This window comes from Malus domestica, chromosome 15 (genome assembly GCF_042453785.1).
Source record: "Malus domestica chromosome 15, GDT2T_hap1".
NCBI classification, from domain to species: Eukaryota; Viridiplantae; Streptophyta; class Magnoliopsida; order Rosales; family Rosaceae; genus Malus; species Malus domestica.
In genome coordinates this window covers 48,754,604-48,778,434 of record NC_091675.1, presented here as the reverse complement: position 1 = coordinate 48,778,434, position 23,831 = coordinate 48,754,604, and the positions used below count along the sequence as shown (strand labels likewise).

Below are 23,831 nucleotides of genomic sequence, written 5' to 3'. Positions count from 1 at the left end.
GCGGGTAATTCAATGACGTCAAAACTGTGCGTTGACGTGTTTCAACCATCCCATACTCCCCCATACTCCAAAGGACACGTTCGTCATTTTCCCCTTAAAACAACAATACTCGCGCGCGCACCCGATCCCGCCCTTTCCCACGCTCTCTCTCCCCCACTGTCTGCCTCGCGGATCGGATCTGCTCTGCCTCTGATGTTTCTCTCCCGTACAAAAGTTACAAAGCGATCGCGACGGAAGGGAAGAAGGAAGACTGAGTCAGTCGCTGCGTTCCCCTTTAATTTTCCATTAGGGTTTTGATCACATGGTCAAGTTATGAGCGCAGAATGCTTTCCCCCTTTCGATTCTCTGCAGCAGTTTCCTGAAATTCATTGCATCATCAATCTCGAAGGCGGTAGACGACAATGGCAGCTTCGCCTGTCAATTTCCTCTTCTCTTTCTTGGTTATTTGCATCACATTATGGCTCCTCTTCAGGTACGTCCCTCGTTTTCCCATCTCCACCACCCATTCATATAACATGTATATATGTATGTATGTATGGCATGTGAATGCATCGAACTCGGGTTTTTGTTTGTTTTTTTTTTATATTAATTTTGTTGGGTGCAATTCAGTTTTGATGCCAATTGCACTGCCTGCAGAATTAGAAATGGGATAAATTTAAGAATTTTGGTAGTTTTGGAAACGAAATTTGTCATCCGGGCGTGCCTGAGATATCGAATATGCAATATTGGGACAATTTTAGCAGCCTTGGAAACCAGTGAAGACAATGTGGGTGTGATTATGGTGGGTGTCTGCGTATATGTAGTGTAGGTGTATTAGTTGGAAGTTTTGAACGGTATACAGAAAGGCACCAATGTAGAACTTACTTGAAATTTGAAATAAAGAACAAAGGACTGACCGGGGCGATGATAATTGCATCAGTTATTAAATTGAGTTATTTTATGGGTTCAAATAGAAGGACTCTTTCATTATTACTAGTGCATGGGGATTGGATAAACTTTTTCATTCTTTCTCTGGGCTTGAAATGATTTAGTAGGCTTTTGTTGCCAAGCTTTTGCACTAAGCATCTTTTGCCGATTTGCTTCAAGGTTGCTGGCTTGGATTTTGAGCCACGTGGTGGGAGCATCTATCAGGTTCCGGTTTGGCGGATGGAAGTGTATAAGGGATCTCGTGGTGGAGTTCAAAAAGGTTTTCACTTTTTCTTCAGTGGCTCAGTTTATTTATCCTGACTTGGCTGAGTAAGGGGGTTTTTCTTGTTCCTTATTTTAAGTTGAAAACTAATGAAAGTACTGTGAGACCTATCATAGCGTGACTTCACAATAATTACTAATGAAAAAATGATTGCATGTTTTAATTAGTAATTCCATAAAAATAGATTGCCTGTTTTAATTAGTAGTTCCATATACTAAATACAACTTATCGTATTAAATCTAGTAATTCCATATAATCACAACTGTTCATGAGGCATGCGGTTCCTTGAGTGCTTCATACTTTATTCATTTCAAATGGAGTTTCTATGTCCAAATGGGAAGTTCTTTGTGATATTTTCTCTTATCAGGATGGTTTTGAGGTTTTTAAACAGAGCTAAGCAGCTGTTTACAAAGCAAGTGTGTGTGTGTGTGCTTGCGTGTGGTGTTTGTATATGTGTTTAATTGGGGTTTTGTGATATATCTGTCTGGCGTAGGTGCTCCAGATGGTAGATCTAGTCCTTAGTTAGGTATACAACTTTGATTACTACACTCATCTGGAGTGGATCATAGTCTACCTAAAAGAAAATGAAGGGATTACTCTTACCCTGCCTTGGCCCTCCATATACTATTTGGAATTTTGTGTGGATGATTGGGAACGCTTAGGAATTTTTTGTTTGGTCGGCAGATTAGTCCTTTTAGATGTTGACATTCTTCTTTTTACGACTATGGTAATTTTGCAGGGCGCTGTTGAATCTGTTTCTGTCGGTGAAATTAAACTCAGTTTACGTCAGTCCTTGGTCAAACTTTTTGGTTTTATTTCTAAAGACCCTAAGCTGCAAGTGTTAATATGTGACTTAGAAGTTGTGATGAGGCCTTCGAGTAGAAGTACAGCAAAGGCTAAACCTCGAAGACCTCGTACGACAAAGGCAAATTCAGGCCGGGGAAAGTGGATGGTTGTGGCTAATATTGCAAGATATTTGTCGGTTTCCATCACAGATTTGGTTTTGAAGGTATGCAGCATCGTACTAATATTTTTATCCCTTTTTATCTGTAAAATACCTTCTGTTTGCTTTACTAGTTCTTGGTGCATAGAAGTTTGTTCATGAAATAACTTTTTGAACGATATTTGTAGTTGCCATTTGAAGAATAAAACTGGTTCAAGGTTAACTCATCTGAAATAAGTGGAAAGAATATGCAACACCATTTCTTTTAAAATAAGAAAATATATTAAACTACATACCTCCCTCCCCCTCAAACTATAGTGTTGATTTCAAGTTGGTACAGGATCACAATCTGGTAAGTAAGAAAATATAGTCAACCAGTCCCTCAGTATGAATGTGGGTCTCATTTTTAATGATTATCTGGAGTGTGCCATGTGTATTTACTATTTACTATTTACTGATGTGATGTGGAAAAAAAAAAGGTAGAAAACAAAACAAAAAATAAAAAGGAAGAACAAACCTCCCTCTCTTGAACATTTTCTGCCCTTGCTTTCTCCCTCTCACCACCTGCAGCTGTTAGAGAGAGAGATGGTAGAGAGGGAGGGGGAGAGAATTTTAAAGAGGAGGTTTAGTTCTTCTTTCTAGATTTTTGGTTTTTTATGTTATTTTTTAATTTAATTTTCATCTTTTGACTTTTCAAATTTTTTTACCATTTTTCTTTTGTTTTGTGTTTCATGTGCCATTTTATATGCATGGCACACTATCGGAGTCCGATTAATATAGAACATAGGACAGGTTTGCTACATAAGAATTTAACGGACCCACTTGGTCTGACGGACTTGTTGATGGAGGGTTCACTATATATGTGCTATTAAGTATGTTTACCAGTTTGTCCTCTGGAGATCAGGTACCAACTCGAAATAGGCCCTATAGTTGTGAGATTTTGTGTAGGCGATCCAGAGTTTATTCCAATAAGTTGGACAACCTTTATTTTGTGTCATTGACAAGAAAAAAGGGTGAATCTGATAGTGTATAAATGTTAGGTTGGAAAATAATCAAGTTCAAGAGGCTGTACTTTTTAAATTTTTCGTTAACCAGTAATATTTTCATTTCATTTTTCAATTGTGTCTTTTGTGCAATGGACTTTATCTTTTCGTTACATTTTTTGAAATGTTACAGATGCCCAAAGCATCCATAGAAGTGAAGGAACTGAAAGTGGACATATCTAAAGATGGTGCATCCAAGCAAAATCTTATTGTTAAGCTACAGATATCGCCTATTGTTGTTCTGGGGAGTGACCCACGGGTTAGTTATGACCAGTTATCCAATTTTTCCACTGGAGGGTCCATTTCTGCAAGCCAATCATCATCTTCCATGATGGAAAGGGCATCTGCTCTTTTTATTTGTGAAGATTTCATCCTCTCTTGTGAATTTGGTCATGATAGGTATTTGCTTTGGAGAAATATGATTTTCTGTAGATGCAAAAGCATAGTTAATTGCTTTTAAATGTGGCTTCAATTTGATTTCTTTAGAATGAGACTTTCATTATTATATAACTTTTTGTTGTCTCTTCTATCATTAGATTTTTTTATTTATTTTTTATTTTCCAATGATAAGGCAAAGTAAACCAGCTAATATCTTTTTATTCACTTGATTTGGACGTAGGGAAGTTGGTGTAATGATAAAGAGTGTGGACATTGCCTGTGGAGAGATTACTGTGAACCTAAATGAGGAGATGCTTTCAAAAAGCAAAAGTTCATCACAAACTTCTTCTCAACCTGATAACGTTCTAGGGTCCACTACTGACTCTGTTGCTTCTAAAAAGCCACACAAAAAACAACAAATGATTGTTGCACTCTCAAAGTACACCTCTCTATTTCCAGAAAAGGTTTGTCGATTAATATGGCTTGCTTTCAACATGATCTCCCCAACACCCCCCTTTCTCAGTTTGTCATACTTTTACTATGCCATTTTCTTTTTGTTGAGCATCAAGCTGTCTTATCAGATTTTCGAAGAATTAGTTGTTGGACTATCTTTAAATCGGTGCCAAAAGTTTGAGGATATCCTTCCCTGTCCAGAAGAATCATAAGGGTAGAGGAGTCATGAATTTTTAATGCGTATTTTGAAGTAGATTGAGTGGGGTATAGATTATTTGAAAACTCTGACCAACCTATATTTTATGTGCTGTTTTGCTGGGCACTTGATTCTAATGGTGCCATTGATTTTCATATGGTTTCTATCTGACAGCTTCTCTTGCATCTTTCTACCCTATATCTATTATTCAGGGTTGTTGTACTGAATGTGATGATATTAGCAGTTCATTTTCCAAGTCAACCTCTTAAATCATATTAAGTATCATGCAATTGTTTACGATTGACATGTTGTAATGCATCTGATGTAGGACAGAGTAGGTTAGCGGAATATGGATTGTTTAGCTGAAGTGAAATCATAGAAAACTTAAAAAAAAAAAAAAAAATTAACAGAGAAAACTTAAATTAAAACAAGAAGAAAGGATAACTGAAATCACTCCAGGGGCATCACACCCGTTGTTGACCTCTCACCAAGAATTTTGGCATCTCACCAAAATATTCCCATCGCAGGACTAGAATTTCAATCTCTGGAAGACACAGATTTTCTGTTCATCAACTCTTCATTGTTTGTTAAACTGAATTACAAGGGATATTTATAAAGTCTTAAACCTAAAGGAAATAGAAAAGTAAACTTGTTCTAGGAAAGAAATCCTAATTCAGAATAGAATAAGAAAGTAATTCTAATCAAACTGGAAATAATCCCAATCCTTATAAAAGTAGGAAATCAGAAGACTAAAACCCTTGATATTAGAGTAATAAACCCCAGAGACTAAAAGACTAAAACACCCTTTGATTTAGGGCAGCGTCGCATTAGCATTTTTCCTTGTTCTTGTTTATGTGCTTTCTTCATGCAACGTTTGATATCCACTTGGGTAACTTCTGTTTTATTAAAATTTGTGTTCCTTGTAAGATTAATGTTTTACTTCTTTGCTAGGTTTCCTTCAGTTTACCAAAACTTGACATGAGATTTGTGCATCGGGAATATGATTTTTCTGTTGAGAATAACATCATGGGCATCCAATTAAAAAGCATCAAATCACAATCTAGTGAAGATGTGGGGGAGACTACACGCCTTGATGTTCAATTGGATTTCAGTGAGATTCATGTATGAATTTAACTTCGACGCTGTTAAAATGATTTTAGTGTTTTACTTTTCACATTCGTTGTCTATTGGCCTCTTCTCGATGATGATTTTCAACACTATGTTTCAGTTGCTTAGAGAAGCTGGCACTTCTGTTTTGGAGATACTGAAAGTTGATGTTGTATCATTCTTTTACATTCCAGTACAGGTGATTTTTTTTTTTCAGTTTAAGTTGTGCAACCTTTTTACTTAAAAGTTAATACTCTTCCTTCTGCATATGTTTTATACTTCTTGCATGCATTGGATAAATATTGTCCAATTAAACATATAATCATGTATATGTAATTTTGATTCTGAATATATTGATGGATCATTGATTTAGCACTATACAAGGATTATTTGACCCTGGTTTTTCACTGAAGGTTTGCGGTTTATATGTACTAGTAATCCTTTGTATGTTTAACATGGAATGTATTTATATGATGAAAATAAGGAAAGAAACTGAGATTATAGTCTCTAAATAAAAAAAAACAATGTTTTACAAAGCAAGACATGATAAGATCCATGGGTCACTGCTACAGTCCATTCCAACAAATCTGGAATTTCCCATGCAATAATTTTTTTTGAAAAGAAACAAATCTGAAATTTCCCAGGTAATATTTCATAAGAAACAGGCACTGCATTTTTGATCATTTTATTGACTTGGAACTCTTTACTTTTCAGCTGACCTCGCCTGTTAGAGCTGAAGTGGATGTAAAGCTAGGAGGTACACAATGCAATGTTATAACAAATAGATTAAAGCCATGGTTGCGCCTCCACTTCTCAAAAAAGAAACGAATGGTGCTCCGGGAGGAAACTTCCACTCTTGACAAGCCACCACCAACCGATGATAACAATGCCATCATGTGGACATGTACTGTTTCAGCCCCTGAGATGACTATTGTGGTTTATAGTATCAGTGGGTTGCCATTGTATCATGTAAGTGATATGACCATCTATTAGCACTATCATATTGTTTTAGGTTACACTGAACAACTGATCGTTTTATGTGTTTTTTTTATTACCCATATATGCAAGCCATATAGAGAACGAAATCAGTGATTATAAAAATCAGGAAAAGTATAAAGAGTAAGATATTCTGTTCTGTGCATCTAAGAAACTTTGTACACGTGAAATTTTCTTGTGCTATATCAGTTTTTTTCTCTGTTATATAATTATCTAATGTGAAATTTATAGAGCCAACTGGGAACAACGAACTCTGAAAAGCATTTATGTTTGCCAAATTGAGTTATTTAGATTATCAAGCATTTTATGCAAATTTTACCATAAGAAAGACAATATAAAAGGGGGAATGTATCAAACCATAAGAAAGTTCAGGGTAGCAAATTAGCAATCCTGGTACACTTTCCCACATCTCCATTCCTCATAGGTTCATATTATGTGATTAGGGTATGTGTGTGATGCGCAATGGTTTCTTTCCCAGTTATGATGACTGCGTAAGGATTTGGTGGGAGAGATGCTTAAACAGCACTCCCATAAGTATGAGTGATTTTATTAGACATTTTGCGGAAAATCTGTGGGGCACCAAACAGATGATTAAAGTGACAGTGAATTCATGTAAGTGCATTCTAGATTTTACCTTTCCTAAATTATCATTTACGATAAAGTCTATTAATATTTCCCTATTTGTTCACATACCTCTCAGTTATTAGTTTCCACTCTGTAAAAGGATCATGGAGGGGTGTTTAAATAACTGTGAATCCATTAAATCACACACCCTCTATGTTTTCCAACATAAATCATAGCAGGAAAAGGCCAAAAAAAACCATCAAGCAATGGAAAGTATGAAAATAGTTACAGAAATAACAAAAGAGCTTAGATTTAAGTTCATCCTAGATCTTCTCTGAAGATGAAATTCAAAAAGGTGCTTCCAAAAGCTTAGATGTGTGGTTATGTGGAAGTGGGTGAGCAGGTCTCATGACACTATGGGTTAGCTGCTTCAAGTCCAATGACCATGTGGACCTTAGCAGCAGTTGCTTTCATGTCTTCATAGTAAAGAGTTTTGAGAGTTATGAGGGATATAATGAGTAAAAAGTATAAATAGGTTGGTTTAGTGAGTAAAAGGGTGTTGTAGCTATTTGTGTGACAAGAATCCAAATGTTTTTATTGAAGAGGCAAAGGAGAAATACAAAATAAGATGAAAAGACTTATGGAAACAAATGCTTAAGAAGCAGTGGTTTTTCGAACATCCTAAAACACCACACCAGACTTGGAGAAAATGACCCACTTAGACTAAAATGTCAGGCCAATACACATGGATCAAACTAAAAGAAACATCCCTTACGTGCTTTGACAAGGAAGCACAAAGGGAAGCCAGAAATTTAGCCCTAGGGGCATGATCTAATCCAAAAGGGTCAGTTATTTTATTTCCTTTAAATTGGGGGCAGTTGGGATTAGGTTGGTATATCGAGCAAATCTTTAATTTATTAAAGGAGATGAGAGGTGTAAGTAAGCAAATGGGGTATTAATAGGATTTCCTGATATTTGCAGAGTTTTTAAGGCTCTTCTTGTCCTTGCTTGAATATCATTTTCTGCACATGGCAAACTCATAGGTGGAAGGATATGAAACTATCCATTTGCCATTGGAAAAATCCAGTGTAGTTTTTGTTGTAGTTCTTTTAAAATGAGTAAAAGTGAGGTGTATATTAAAACTCCTCAGCAGGTCATACATAGTAGGATCTTTTGTTTGATTAAGAAAAAATTGTATTAAGATCAAAGAAAACAACATTGTAGCACCATTCTCTCCCAAATGCACTGCTAAGTTCTTAAGCAGATCATATTTAGTCATATATCACACTGCAAAACATTTGTGCGCGCGCACACACACACACACACACACAAATATATATATATATAGGTGATAGAGCTCTGTTTTTGATGATTGACAATCTAATTTTCACTTTCCGGTGAAGTAGTCATTGTCTCTCTTGCTCTTCTCTAGCTTCAGCTTCTTTATCTGTCATTAATCATGTATTCCTATTCTCGTTAATCTTTTTTTAGTTCAAAAATAAAATTATGAATTGCAAGTCATAAAGTTTGAATTTCTGGTGTAGGGTTGCTCTCAATCATCGCACGTATTCGCGAATAACATATCAAATACAGGAACCACTGTACATATGGAACTTGGCGAGCTAAATTTGCACATGGCAGATGAATACCAAGAATGTTTGAAAGACAACCGTTTTGGCGTAGAATCAAATTCGGGTTCTATGATTAATGTTGCAAAGGTTAGTCTGGACTGGGGCAAGAAGGACATGGAACCATCTGAAGATGGTCCCAAATATAAATTGGTTTTATCTGTTGATGTGACTGGTATGGGTGTGTTTTTTACATTCAAGCGTGTCGAGTCGCTTATATCAACTGCAATGTCTTTTCAATCACTTTTGAAAACTTTGTCTTCTTCTGAAAGAAGAGCATCACATAGCCGAGGGCGTCCGTCCAAATCATCAGGGAAAGGGACTCGGCTATTGAAGTTAAATCTTGAAAGATGTTCTGTGAAATTTTGTGGTGAGGCAGGCTTAGAAAATACTGTTGTTGCAGATCCTAAGCGTGTAAACTATGGATCACAAGGTGGTCGAGTTGTAATAAGTACTTCAGATGATGGCACACCCCGGGTTGCTGGCGTAATGTCCACAACATCTGATGAACGCAAGAAATTGAGGTATTCCATTTCTCTTGACATCTTCCATTTAAGTTTGTGCGTGAATAAGGACAAACAATCCACACAGATTGAACTTGAAAGAGCCAGATCTATATATCAGGACCACTTGGAGGAAGATAAGCCGAAAACGAAAGTGGCTTTGTTTGACATCCAAAATGCCAAATTTGTACGGCGTTCTGGTGGTCTGAAAGAGGTTGCTGTGTGCTCTCTTTTCAGTGCTACTGATATTACAGTTAGGTGGGAACCTGATGTACAAATTTCACTAGTTGAACTTGGACTACAGTTGAAGTTACTTGTACATAATCAGAAGCTTCAGGGACATGTTAATGAAGATTCCCCTGGCATGAGAGGTTCTGAACAGAAAAAAGAAGTCATTCCAGAACCAGTGAATTTAGACAAGCCCAAGACGAGGGAATCTATTTTTGCTGTCGATGTGGAAATGCTGTCCATATTTGCTGAGGCTGGTGATGGGGTTGATGCAATGGTTCAGGTACAATCAATTTTTTCTGAGAATGCACGTATAGGTGTACTTCTTGAAGGGCTTATGCTTAGTTTTAATGGGTCCAGAGTATTAAAAAGTAGCCGGATGCAAATTTCACATATTCCTAGTGCTTCAAGCCCTTCTGACGCAAATACACCTGTAGCTACAACATGGGATTGGGTAATTCAAGGCCTTGATGTTCATATTAGCTTGCCATATAGGTTACAATTGCGTGCCATTGATGATTCTATTGAAGAAATGTTGCGCGCTTTGAAGCTTGTAAGTGCTGCTAGAACTAGTCTCATCTTTCCCATGAAGAAAGATACCTCAAAACCTAAGAAGCCTAGTTCAATGAAATTTGGCTGTTTAAAGTTCGGCATACGAAAGTTAACTGCTGATATTGAAGAAGAACCGCTGCAAGGTTGGCTTGATGAACACTATCGGCTGATGAAGAATGAGGCATCTGAGTTAGCTGTGAGGTTGAAGTTTCTTGATGAATTTGTTTCCAAAGCCAACCAGATTCCTAAAACCACTGAAACAGTCGATTCTACTCAAGCAAGAAAAACTTGCTTTAATGGAGTTGAGATTGATTTACAAGATCCATCAGCAGTTAGCAAGATGCAAGGAGAAATGTATAAGCAATCATTCAAATCGTATTACAAGGCATGCAAAAATCTAGCACCTTCTGAAGGTTCAGGTGCCTGTAGGGAAGGGTTTCAGGCTGGTTTTAAGCCAAGTACTGCCAGGACTTCTCTTCTTTCCATAACAGCAAGAGACTTGGATGTAACCTTGACAATGATTGATGGTGGAGATGATGGGATGATAGAGGTCGTAAAGATGCTAGATCCAGTTTGTCGTGAAAATGATATACCATTTTCTCGACTATATGGGGGTAATATTCTCTTGCAAGCAGGTTCTGTTGTCGTCCAGCTACGTGATTATACATCTCCTCTTTTGTGTGGTACTTCGGGTAAATGTGAAGGTCGTCTTGTGCTTGCACAGCAGGTAAGTTGCAAAGTGACATATTCCGTTTGTTACCATTCTTTTGATTTCTTAGGTTTAGCATGTAAATTTACTTTGTCAGATACTATTTTTGAGGGGAAAAATATTAGTCGTAGTCGTACCCAGTGCACAAGGCTCCCGCTTTACGCAGGGTCTGGGAGAGGTGAATGTCGGCTAGCCTTACCTCCATTTATGGAGAGGCTGCTCCCAAGTCTCGAACCCGAGACCTACCGCTCATGGGCGAAGGCACTTGCCATCGCACCAAGTGCGGCCTCTGATAAAAAGATAACCTTTGGGTTAAAAGGAAGAAAATCATTAGACACCTCTTGAATACAGGAACATTGTTTTTTCCAATTATTTTCTGTTGGCCAGGCCTACCATGATAAAAAGATAACCATAACTGGAAATGCAAGTGTTGAACGTCTGTGCTGCGAAACTTGACCTTTTGTCAGATAGTTTGACATAGTAGCAGAAGGATTACTCATGTCCTCCAGCTGAATTTTCTCCTCTTTATTTTATTTTATTTTTTTATTCTTACTGTCTCCTTATGAATAAAAGTAAAAATTTACTAATCTTCAACAACTAAACTAATCTACCATGCGGACTGGTCAAATCCTTTGGGTTAAAACATGCCAGATACACACCCACACAAACACATTCAAAGTGGTTTTCTAGTTCAAACATCAAGTCATAAATTGTGATTGCTGATTAGTGATTATATGGTTCAAAAAAGTTAAATAGCTAGCTAATGTGCAAACATGTCATCTTCATCTTGGTCAACTTGAAGTAGTCAGTAATATTGTCCCCACTCTTTGGACAAGTACCAGTGTAAATTTTCTTGTTGTACGTCATTCAATTAAATCTTGTAAACTGTCAAATGCAGAGATATTACCCAGCTTTTTTCAATGCATCTCCTTCTAGTCATGAGCTAAGAATATTGTTTGTGAAGTGGATTTGTAAGTTTATTTGATTTCATACCATCCATCTTCTTGGATAATTAAGGACTAAATACTTGCCCCTATTGCTACGTGCATGAATGCTGACATAAAAGTCTCATAGGACATTGTGGGATTTAGATGACCAGGTCCTTCCTGTTCTTTCAGTAGCATATTTCTTTTTCCTTTTTTTTTCCTCTGAGCTGGCATTGTCGTACAATTATGTTATGCTTTCATTAGTTTTGGGGCCTTTGTATTATTGTCTTTGGAGAATCATTTATGGATACAAATGTTTTAATGGACCCAAATGTTTTAAGAGGGATGCCATATGATCTGTCTTAATTCTAGGTTTAAATACTTGCTTTGGATTTGCTCACATAAGCTGCCTTAATATCTTTTGTAGACTGCTTGTACGCATTGCTTGTATTTCACTTTTATGATGGGGTCCAGTGGAGGCCCAAGGCCGAGAAAAAAAAAAGAGAGTGAAAACTAACGACAAATAATTGCCTAGAGACCCTAGCAATATCATCCATCAAGAGGTGCTGAATATCTTTCACCTTTTCTTTTCCTGGATAGAATGACTCCTAGGTTCTTCTTATCAAAATGAAAAACCATTCTTCTGTCTTTTGTAATCAGACCCTGTATTCATAGTTGAAAGCGTATCGAACCTCCCTTTGTATGTATATCATGATTGATTATTTGGGTCTTGATGTATTTTTTTTTTTCATGTCCTAGCATGCGAAGCTTGTGTGCTAATGCTGTATAATTGGAAATTATTTCTTTGGATCAGGCAACAAGTTTTCAGCCTCAAGTATACAAAGAAGTCTATATTGGGAGATGGAGAAAGGTGAACATGCTTCGTTCGGCTAGTGGCACAACTCCACCTATGAAAACATTTACAGATTTGTCCTTACATTTTCAGAAAGCCGAAGTGTCCTTTGGGGTAGGATATGAACCTGCTTTTGCTGATGTCAGTTATGCTTTTACTGTGGCCCTTCGCAGGGCTAATCTATGTGTTAGGAACCCTAATCCACCTCCTATTCCTCCCAAAAAGGAAAAGAGCTTACCATGGTGGGATGATATGAGAAATTATATTCATGGAAATATCACCGTATTATTTTCAGAAGCCATAATTAATATACTTGCAACTACCGATCCTTATGAAAAGCTTGACAAACTTCAAACAGTAACTGGTTCTGTGGAGATTCAGCAGTCAGATGGCCGTATTTATGTATCAGCAAATGCTTTCAAGATTTTCTTAAGTAGTTTGGAGAGTTTGGCAACTAATCGTGGTTTAAAACTTCCTATTGGTGTATCTGGTCCATTGCTAGAGGCTCCAGCCTTTACAGTTGAAGTTACATTAAGTTGGGAATGTGAATCTGGAAATCCAATGAATCATTATTTGTTTGCACTTCCTGCTGAAGGAAGACCTCGTGATAAGATTTTTGATCCATACAGATCCACCTCTCTATCCCTTCGCTGGACATTTATGCTTAGGCCCTCTCCACATGAAAAGCAAGGCCCTTTTTCTACTGAGGCGGGTAATGGGGATGTAGAGGGAAATGTTTATGGTCCTCCTCATAAAAATGACAATGTTTCCATTCTTTCACCGACAATAAATGTTGGAGCTCATGATCTAGCATGGTTGATGAAGTTTGGGAACATGACTTATCTACCTCCTCACAAATTGCGGTCCTTTGCTCGTTGGCCTCGTTTTGGAGTTCCACGAATTCCTAGATCTGGTAACTTGTCATTGGACAGAGTGATGACAGAATTTATGCTCCGCATTGATGCTGCACCTACTTGTATAAAACATATGCCGCTAGATGATGATGATCCAGCGAAAGGATTGACATTCAGTATGACTAAGCTCAAATGTGAAATGTGTTATAGTCGTGGTAAGCAAAAGTTTACTTTCGAATGCAAGCGTGACCCTCTTGATCTTGTTTACCAGGGTTTTGACCTTCATATGCCTAAGGCATTTTTAAATAAAGAAGAAAGCACTAGTGTTGCAAAAGTGGTTCAAATGACAATAAAAAATTCACAATCTGCATCTATGGATAGAGTTCCCAATGAGAAAGGTAACTATGTGAGTAGTTGCACAGAGAAGCATCGTGATGATGGATTTCTATTGTCGTCTGATTATTTCACAATCAGAAGGCAGGCCCCAAAAGCTGATCCAGCGAGGTTATTAGCTTGGCAAGAGGCTGGAAAAAAAAATCTTGAGATGATGTATGTGAGGTCTGAGTTTGAAAATGGGAGTGAGAGTGATGAGCATGCACGGTCTGATCATAGTGATGATGATGGATACAATGTGGTAATAGCTGACAATTGTCAGCGCATATTTGTTTATGGGCTCAAGCTTCTGTGGAATATTGAGAATAGAGATGCTGTTTGGTCATTTGGTGGTGGTTTATCCAAAGCATTTCAGCCACCCAAACCTTCTCCTTCTAGGCAGTATGCACAAAGGAAACTACACGAGGAGAACCAGGCACATACTGATGGTGAGATGCAACAGGATGGTAGCTCAAAACCCTCTACTGCCAGCCATGGTGTTACTTCCTCTTCCATTGAGCATGCAGAGACCTCTGTTTCACTTTCATCCCCAGCACATCCCGTTAAATTTGAAAACTCATCATCAGCCACCGAGAACTCATCATCTGCTGCAGTTGGGAACTCATCATCTGTGACATCTGGTAACTCTCCATCTGTTGCAGTTGGGAACTCGTCATCTGCTATAGTTGGTAAGTTGGGCACCCCATGAAATCTGAATTATTTGTATTTTTAAGTCCAATATGGGAATGTGTTAAACTAGTATTTAGAAGTCTAGTTTTGGATTTGCTGGGTTTTTATTTTTCTTTTTACAGGGAAAAGAAAAACAAAAGGAAAACTTCAAAAAGAAATATTGTTACCTATATTGTGATGAATGTCATGGACATTAACTTGTTTTATAGACCAAAATATCTGCTAAGTGGCATTTGTTTCCTACGATTTCAGCAAATAGTAGAGGCACAAATGATTCTGAGGAGGACGGGACTCGTCATTTCATGGTGAATGTTATTGAGCCCCAATTTAATCTTCACTCAGAAGATGCAAATGTAAGTTTAGAATTTTCGTCGCTTATGATTTGATTGTTCTTATTACTATCTATGTTTATCCAATAATGTTTTAAATCAGAAAAATCTTGCTATCTATAAAATTTAATAAGAATATTAAAATGGACAGAACATGTTATGCTCTTGTCATAATTTATATTTTCTATTCAAAGAATTTTTTTTTTTAAAATTTAAGCATGATAATTTCTTGAAAATTACTTAATGAGATCATATATAGATAAGATCCCCGATTAGATAATTTGGGAGGTATAAGTGCTCATGCATTATGCACTCTTCAATTGTTTGAAGTATGAAAGAACGGAAAAGAAAATGTGATTTCATCTTAGGGTTACTGTCCTTTTTGCTAAACAGGGAAGATTTCTGCTTGCTGCTGTTAGTGGCCGTGTCTTGGCTAGGTCTTTTCATTCCGTCCTTCAGGTTGGCTCTGAGATGCTCGAGCAAGCACTTGGTACTGGGAATGTAAATATTCCTGAATGTGAACCTGAAATGACATGGAAACGCATGGAGTTTTCTGTTATGTTGGAACATGTTCAAGCTCATGTTGCTCCAACAGATGTTGATCCAGGTGCTGGAGTGCAGTGGCTTCCAAAGATTCGTAGGAGTTCTCCCAAAGTGAAGCGTACTGGTGCATTACTTGAGAGAGTTTTTATGCCCTGTGATATGTACTTCCGGTACACAAGGCACAAAGGTGGAACTCCAGAGTTAAAGGTGATTTGCCCCTTCATTATGGGCATATGTTGGTCGCTGGATAGTTTAGATATATCGGAGATATATATATATATTATGCTTGAATGCATATTTATATGCATAAACTGATGTGTGTATGTACAATATAAACATACATAACGTATCTAAGTGATCATCTTTATATATTCAGGCTGTTATCCCAGCCTGGTATGGGAATGTTCACATTTATTAAGCATTTCCCTTGCATTTGAATCTTTTTCTTGTAGGTGAAGCCCTTGAAAGAGCTGACTTTCAATTCCCATAATATTACGGCAACTATGACTTCTCGCCAGTTTCAGGTTATGCTGGATGTGTTAACAAATCTTCTCTTTGCACGGCCTCCCAAGTGAGGATTTGCATCCTATTTCTTTCTAATTTGATTTATCTCCTTTAGGAATTGTGCCATATTATGTATATATATTTTTGGGATAAGAAACAATAGACATAAAAGTTTAAAAAACTAGGTAAGTAAAGATGGACAATAATTTTAGAAAATTGCATAGGATTTCTTCATTTGATTTCATGAGTTTAAGTTAGGGAGTTCTTGTACTTTGGCCCTCACATTTTGATTTTCATTGTTTTCTTTGCGGTTGACTGCTTTATGGTTTCATCGTTGGTTAGCAATTAAGATGTTGGTTGAATTTTTAATAAGTATGATTTAGTTTCAGTAGTGGTACTTTGTTAGTCAGCTGCAATGGCCTTTTCCCAATAAAGTTCTCAAATTAAATGTGAAACTTCCGGTGAAAAGGTTGTTGTTCATGTGATTTTATAGAAGTATTCGATGATTTGATGATGCGTTCAATTCAGGCCTAGAAAAAGCAGTCTGTCTCTTCCTGGTGAAGATGATGAAGATGTGGAGGAGGAGGCAGATGAGGTTGTTCCTGATGGTGTTGAAGAGGTAGAGCTTGCAAAAGTGGACCTTGAGCAGAAAGAGCGGGAGCGGAAATTGATTCTTGGTGACATAAGGAAACTGTCTCTTTGGTGTGATACTAATGGGGACCTATATCCAGAAAAGGAAGGTGACTTGTGGATGGTAAATTGTACAAGATCCACTCTGGTGAGAAACAAACTTTGCACTGAAGTTGTTGAATTTTGTGGTAGTCAGTGAAAGCATTGCATTGTGTGGTTTTCATTGTTATGTTACCTGAAACTCAAAATAAAGAAGAAGGGGATGGAATATACTATACAACTAGTTCTAGACAAAATACGGTACCTGTTATCATAGGTTTTCTTCAGGGGTCTAGCGGTGCTGATTTTAATCTTGTATCTGCTAATTAGGTCGCAGTTATAGTATTAAATTGTGGTGAAGTTCTTTCCAAGGTGTATAACTTGGTAAGAGTTGTCAAAGCTAGTCTTTTTGCTTGTGTAGCCATACATTTAACTGTTTAAACTCTAAAGTTAATGGAAATTGTTTATACTTTTTTTATAGTTACTTGGCATGGAATAGTATTTATTTATTTCTGTGCTTGGTATGGAATAGTATTTTCTTTTTGAAAAATAAGAAAAGCGCTTCTGCATTTCAGTTTTACTAAAATGTACTTACTATTTGTTAAAAGAATTTTTTAAGCGACCAGCATTCAGGAATCCTTGGCCTTTTTGATCCCATATTTTCTTCTGCATGTGGTTAATGGTTCCACCATTTCAGGGATTCTTTTTTGTCCAATATGATTTTCAGTTTGTAGGTATTATGGCATCAGCCACCCTACAATCATGTCTGTTAGACTTGAATGATATTGTAGCCTGATTTTTCATACAAATACTTGGCATCTGCCATCCTTTGCTAAAATTTTGTTTTCTATTCTTCTAGTTCTAACACACCACGCATTTTAATTGCTTTGGTTCTGACTTGTTTAGATATAGATCCTAGGCTTGAGTTTCGTGTGGATGGTAAAGTCTCCTCTAAACATCTCCACCTGATTGGAGTGCCCCTTTCTTTCTCCCCCTTGACTCGTAATTTATAATAAGTAATACTTTTCTTGCACTTGATGCTAGTCTAAAGAAAAATTTCCCCAGTTTCTTACTATTAAACATCAAATATGAGTTTCCGACTCAAAAATTTCAGTTCTAGGGTTTATAAGGATTAGTGTAGTCTCAAACACTAGAATAATTATGGTTGTTTTGCACAGAAGCTTGCTACTCAAGTGATTTTCTTTCAACAGTAGAATATGATCATTTTGTGCAAATAAATCTTTCTTAACACCTCGTTTATATTGATTATGATTTGTACATGTATGGCTGTTTTAGTTTTTGGTTCTTCGGTACATAATGAGAGATTTTGAAAACCATAACTTTCTCCTTCCAGGTGCAAGGACTTAAAAGAGACCTTGTGAATTCCAAAAAGTCAAGGAAAGCATCATATGCATCATTAAGAATGGCTCTACATAAGGCTGCCCAGCTACGACTGATGGAAAAGGAGAAGAACAAAAGTCCTTCCTATGCTATGCGCATTTCTATGCAAATTTACAAAGTGGTTTGGAACATGCTTGTTGATGGTAAATCTTTTGCCGAGGCTGAGATCAATGACATGGTGAGCACTGAGCATCTTCATATTCTATGAATTGAAATCTATTTGTCTTTTAGTGAAAGATTGAGCGGTGACTCCTTAAACTTGCTTAACATGACTTTCTTTCTTGGAATAAAGATTCAATAAAGAATAAACATTATCAAAATGTGTTTAATGTTTGTAGTGGGGTTTCTTATCAATAAAGAAAAAGCTTGTACTACAGTTGACCTATCAATTAACAAGCTGAGGCATATCTCTTATATTGACATGTCTTTTCTAGGGAGCATCCCCTACGGTTTGTGTACTTCTCTTGGATTTTGTGAATTTCAAAAGGTCATCTTTTCCCCGTCTTTGCTAATATACTTAATAGGGTTTCTAAGCAAAAAACAAAACGCTTGTAATAGGGTTGAGCTATCTAGTATATGTCAAGAATGAATCCCACATTGATGAGAGGAGGGACCTTGCATGGGCTTACAAGTTGGGCTACTCCCTATGTCGCCATTTGGTTTTATGGTGAAACCTCAACTTTCTTCATGGGAGTGAATCCCACTTTGAAGAGAGGAGGGACCTTGCATGTGCTAATAAGAGGTTGGGCTACTCCCCATTTTTGCCAATTGGTTTTATGGTGGAACCTCAACTTTCTTCAGTACAAGCTGAGGTATGTGCTCCTTATATTGTTGTTTGGTATGTCTTTTGTAGGCAGTATCCCCTCCAGTTTGTGTACTTCTGTTGGCTATTCTGAATTTCAAAACGTAATTAATTTTTCCATTTTGGGTATGGGGAGAAGGTTTTTGCATGCTTTCTTATGTTTTTACCTTTCCTGATCTCTTAATTTCATACACACAGAGAGATGGTTTTAGAAACATAGAGAGCCTATAATTGTTTTTGTGTTCTAGTTTAGGAGCATTTATTAAAATAACATTAATACACAAGGAGCAGAAAGAAAAATAATGTTAGTACAGAGAGCTACTAGCTATGCAAGTCATGACAAAAATTATTTTGGTATTGGGGTTGAGGGGTGATAAGCTTGCCTTGTTTTTGTCGGTGTTGAACAGTTTCTCACTTTATTGTTTGAACCTTGTAGTATAGTGCGGTGATTATGAAAGATGCTAGGCTAGGACACAAACCCAGTTCGTTCTGTCCTTCTTCCGTTATTTGGTGTACTTGTTTGAGGATGATCATCCCACTGATTACTTGATCATGTTGCTCTTATTTTCTTTGTGGTTTTTATTATTCAAAGAGTCTTGATGGAGTTGCTAGTTGTTCAGTGAAACTCTTGTTGTGGGAGGGGTAAAGAAGGCTGTTTTGTCGTACAGGAGGACTTTTGACAATTCTTAAGGGGGTGGGGGTAGAAGTAGTTTGGGAGTGGTGAGGTTTTTGTGCTCTCTAGGCTTCAGTTTCATCAGAGTTTAGGGGTCTAATATTCTCTTCTGGTTTGCTCATTGGAAGGCTGCTATAGGATAACTTTGGTGGCTATAATTTTTCATCGTAGTTCTCTTGTAATCTGTTGGTCTTTGTTTTCTTTGTATTCCTTAAGAACTTATTGTTTCTTTACGAAAATAAGTAAAGATGCTCTTTGCCCACATCGTTTTCATCTGAAGTTGTACTTCTTTCTCTTTTGTTGCTTGTTCACTTCAGTTAACTTTCATAAATACGCTTTGTATGATGTTTTTATTGTGGTTTTCCAAGCATTATTTTTTCAAGGAAAAGGCTGATATGATATTCATTTTTCTCCTCGTAGATTTATGACTTTGACCGGGATTACAAGGATGTTGGTGTTGCTCAGTTTACGACAAAGAATTTTGTTGTCAGAAACTGCCTGCCAAATGCCAAGTCAGATATGCTTTTATCAGCATGGAATCCTCCTCCTGAATGGGGAAAGTATGCACCTTTTCCTGCGTGAAGCATAGCTTATTCTATTAATCTACTCTGCTTTTATCACCCTTATTCTTTCTACACAATAACATCTGCTTGCTTTTCTTTGTGTAGGGTGAACCACCATATAATATTCATGTGTTCCTTCTTTCACCGACAGTTGAATAAAATGTTTCAGAAGTTGTTACTCAGATTAGATCATGCAAATAAATTTTAGTAATATAATTTTGTTTTTTTTTTGTTTTCGTTGGTCAGCATACCCTTAGGCACCGTCTTTGGTTTTCGTTCTGGAATTTTTTGCATGTCTCCGTCTTTAAATTCGTTCTGTTTGGTTCAGTTGAATAAATTCGCCCGAATATTTAGTTCATAGTTGTGACATTGTTTACATGTTTAGTTCATAGTTGTGACATTGTTTATATGCTTATTACACGTTTATGTTTCCCGATGAAAAATATGTGTAGTTCGTAATACATGCAGCCATTCTCACGTAACAATAGCAATGGACTGATATGCTTAGTAAGAAACTAGTTATCTATATGCTGTATGATAACATGATTGTATATAACTTGTTGGGTGAAATTTTACTCAGTAATGCAGTGTATTAAAAGTATATATCCGTCTAACCTCTGAGGCACATTTTTAAATATTAAGAATTTGGCAGTTCCTTCAATGTTTACTGTTATTGTTTACAAAAAGATATACACTTTGGTAACAGGAAAGTTCTGCTTCGTGTGGATGCAAAGCAGGGAGCTCCCAAGGACGGAAATTCTACTCTTGAACAGTTTCAGGTAATAGGTTCTCTGTCTGGTAATAAACAGGCTTGAGTTTGTTTATCTTGCCTCGGTGAACCAGTATTTCCTAGCTAAACATTTTTTTAATACTGTAGGTAGAGATCTATCCTCTCAAGATCCATTTAACCGAGACAATGTACAGAATGATGTGGGGATATTTATTCCCAGAAGAAGAGCAAGATTCACAAAGACGGCAGGTCCATTGGAAATGTTACTGATTTCAAGATTGTGACTGCTTCTAGAAATAGTCAGAGGTATAAGGAATTTGTCATGAATGCTAAAAATAAATGGTTGTTCAATTGTCACATGCAGGAAGTTTGGAAGGTTTCAACAACTGCTGGTGCAAAACGTGTGAAGAAAGGCTCATTAATCCCTGATATTTCTGTATTAAGCAGTCTGACAAATAAAGAGTCTGAGGCCTCATCCAAATCAAGTGCTGCTCCCCCCGCTTCCAGTCAATCCTCCTCTGTTCATGCAGATCCTGTGCAAGTGAGATTCCTTCTTAACTTGTTTTAGGAAATTTTTTTATTGAAACAATATGATCACTAGATCTTTTGTTATTTTTATGTGCAGCTTTCTATTTTCTAGATTATCTTTATAACAGATAAATGGATGTATATTTTTTTTATTGCGGGTACTTTAAATCAACATTTGATTTTATACTAGAATGGTTATTAGAGATTTTTGTTTTCTTTTTGTTTTTTTTTTATTCCATGTGATCTTAAAGCTACACTACACTTTCCATGATCCTTTGCTTTGACCTGATTCATCTGTGCAGGAATCAAAATTGAAAAACCTAAAGACAACAGTTGTTGGTAGTCCAACTCGAGAGTTGAGAAGAACATCTTCCTTTGACAGATCATGGGAAGACACTGTGGCAGAATCAGTTGCTACAGAACTTGTCTTACAAAGCATTACTGGGCCACTTGGTTCCATTGAAGCAGATGAATCCTTGAAGAATAAATTGAAAGACCCCAAAGCGATCAAATCTGGCAGGTCATCCCATGAAGAAAAGAAGGTAACAAAGTCACAAGAAGAGAAAAGATCTAGGCCTCGAAAGATGATGGAGTTTCACAATATCAAGATAAGCCAGGTTCAATTTCATCATCTGTCATTTCGTAGTGCACTAATTTTCCTTTTTTGTTGAATGCCTAATTTTGTATTTTCACAGGTTGAGCTGTGTGTTACTTACGAAGGATCTAGATTTGTTGTAAATGATCTTAAGTTGCTGATGGATACGTTTCACCGTGTTGAGTTCACTGGTACTTGGCGGAGACTCTTTTCGCGGGTGAAGAAGCATATCATTTGGGGAGTCTTGAAGTCGGTGACAGGAATGCAGGTCTGTATTTATACCTTTTGATATTTACCCCTACTGATTATGCATACAAAATCAATGAACTGGGACTTCTTCCCTCTACAATTGTAATTTAACAGCTGGAAAATTGTTACAAAAACTTGACCTATAATTTAACATGATGAGGGATAAAGAAAACATCATCAGTTAAGGATCTCTAACCTGCTTTAAATTCTTCCAATCAATTTTTTCAGGGTAAGAAGTTCAAGGACAAGGCTAATAGTCAGAGGGAACCCAGTGGATCGGTTGTCCCCGACAGTGACCTTAATTTCAGCGATAATGAAGGTCAGCCAGGACAGCCTGACCAGAATCCAATAACCTTTCTCAAGCGTCCAACTGATGGAGCAGGTGATGGATTTGTCACTTCCGTTAGAGGCCTTTTCAATACTCAACGTCGCAAGGCCAAGGCATTCGTACTGCGAACCATGAGGGGTGAAGCAGAGAATGATTTCCAAGGAGATTGGAGTGAAAGTGATGTTGAGTTTTCTCCATTTGCTAGGCAGCTCACTATAACTAAAGCTAAGAGACTTATCAGGCGGCACACGAAAAAATATCGTTCAAGAAAAGGTTCGTCAAATTGTTCACTTTTGTAAAATGATCAATCACCTCATCACCTTTTTTTTTTTTTTTTTTTTTTCCACTTGTCCTTTTTCTTCTTCCCCAATGACGTAGAAAATAACATAGCGCTTTGGCCTGTTCACTCTCAGGGATGTCCAACTTCTCGTTTTCTGGCATTGTTGGATGACTTTTTAACATTGAAACTGAACCTTGTTTTCCTTTTTCTTGTCTTTGTAAGGTTCATCCTCACAACAGATAGATTCTCTCCCATCCTCGCCAAGGGAGGCCACTGCATTCGAGAGTGATTCTTCTAGTGGATCCTCACCCTTCGAAGATTTTAATGAGGGAAACATTTTGTCCTCCAAAGAGGTTCCTTGAAGCCGGCTTTGGGAGAGTACAGGATGGGTCTCATTTCGTCCTCAGTTGAGACGGGGAGCACAAATGAGACAAATAGTTTCTTTTACTGGGGTGGCAACTCACGGTATAGAAAGAAGGATTTCAGGTACTATGTTCATCGTCCAAGGACACAGGTGGAAGATTGATGTGTCCCTTAGAATCACTTTTAGACCATGCATTTGTGCATCCGGAGATGATTAACTTCGAGCAATGCGGGCTGAAGCCATCTCTCACACCTCAAATTTGTTGGCCTCAGGATGTAATTCCTTTTGCCTCAACCGGCTGGTTGTATAGTTTTGTAACTTGAGTTGAAGAAAACACAAGGCTCCTAAATTTTAAAGAGCTCTAGGTTTATTTCCTTAAATATGTTTTGAAATAAATGAATGCACAATCTCTCTCTCTCGTGTGCGTGTGTAAAGTTAGACGCAAAGAATGAATTGCGTCGCAAAAACACAAGTGTTATAGTTCTTGCAAAGCGTTTCAGGGTTATTATAATGTCGCCTTACATGGTGATCCAGAGCTCTCTTCTTCACCTCGCTTTTTTCCCTTTGTACTGTACTGTGTCTGCACATGGTATAGCTTGCGGGAATGATTCCGGTGTTGTATAAATGACATCCACGCAGCACTTGTCATGCGGATTATAATACGTTATTAGTATGATACCATTTAACACTCAATTCGGGTATAAGTTTATCTCATACCAATCATCATCAGTTGGCTGTAAGTTCATCTGATGATCTAAACAAACCTATATAAATTACAAATAATATTACATAATGCTTGACACTCTCAACCACATCTCTCCCTCCTAACAACTCTTGTACAGAAGATAAAATGTAAACATCAAGTCGTCAACCATCATATGGATTATAATTAAAGACTTGCTTGGGTGTAGCAGAAAAATATTGCTCGTAAACTATTATTTCAATTATTGGAATTGTACGAGGACTTAAATGATTAAAATAGGAAAATGCATGCTAAAATATATCTGTAACGGTATTTAATTGTTTGAAAACGAAAATTATGACAATTTTCTTTTGTAATTTTCAAGTTGTTAAAAAAACATGTAGACG

The 23,831-nt window shown here is 37.2% G+C and overlaps 1 protein-coding gene across 2 annotated transcripts; it reads left to right on the top strand.

Moving 5' to 3' along the window:
* Window positions 1-23,157, top strand: LOC103402011 (protein SABRE). 2 transcript variants are annotated; one of them, XM_008340753.4, is made up of 23 exons: window positions 1-472; window positions 1,087-1,186; window positions 1,929-2,198; window positions 3,309-3,574; window positions 3,795-4,017; window positions 5,154-5,324; window positions 5,431-5,508; window positions 6,024-6,278; window positions 8,414-10,507; window positions 12,230-14,183; window positions 14,437-14,537; window positions 14,907-15,263; window positions 15,509-15,627; window positions 16,089-16,338; window positions 17,584-17,808; window positions 19,526-19,665; window positions 20,375-20,447; window positions 20,546-20,647; window positions 20,763-20,939; window positions 21,229-21,543; window positions 21,622-21,789; window positions 21,999-22,371; window positions 22,601-23,157. In XM_008340753.4, the coding sequence occupies exons 1-23, from the start codon at window positions 402-404 to the stop codon at window positions 22,738-22,740; spliced, it is 8,022 nt and encodes a 2,673-aa protein (XP_008338975.2). In that variant the 5' UTR covers window positions 1-401; the 3' UTR covers window positions 22,741-23,157. The 2 variants fall into 2 exon arrangements, with proteins under 2 accessions (XP_008338975.2, XP_017178619.2); XM_017323130.3 differs by having other exon boundaries at window positions 124-472; window positions 3,800-4,017.
* The last annotated feature ends 674 nt before the right edge of the window (window positions 23,158-23,831 follow it).

Bases quoted from the DNA above. Each gene is read 5' to 3' on its own strand.
- LOC103402011 (XM_008340753.4), top strand. From the start codon at position 402: ATGGCAGCTTCGCCTGTCAATTTCCTCTTCTCTTTCTTGGTTATTTGC. The intron at 16,339-17,583 runs GTGAGAAACAAA...TTCTCCTTCCAG, and splicing joins ATTGTACAAGATCCACTCTG to GTGCAAGGACTTAAAAGAGA. The intron at 21,790-21,998 runs GTCTGTATTTAT...CAATTTTTTCAG, and splicing joins AGTCGGTGACAGGAATGCAG to GGTAAGAAGTTCAAGGACAA.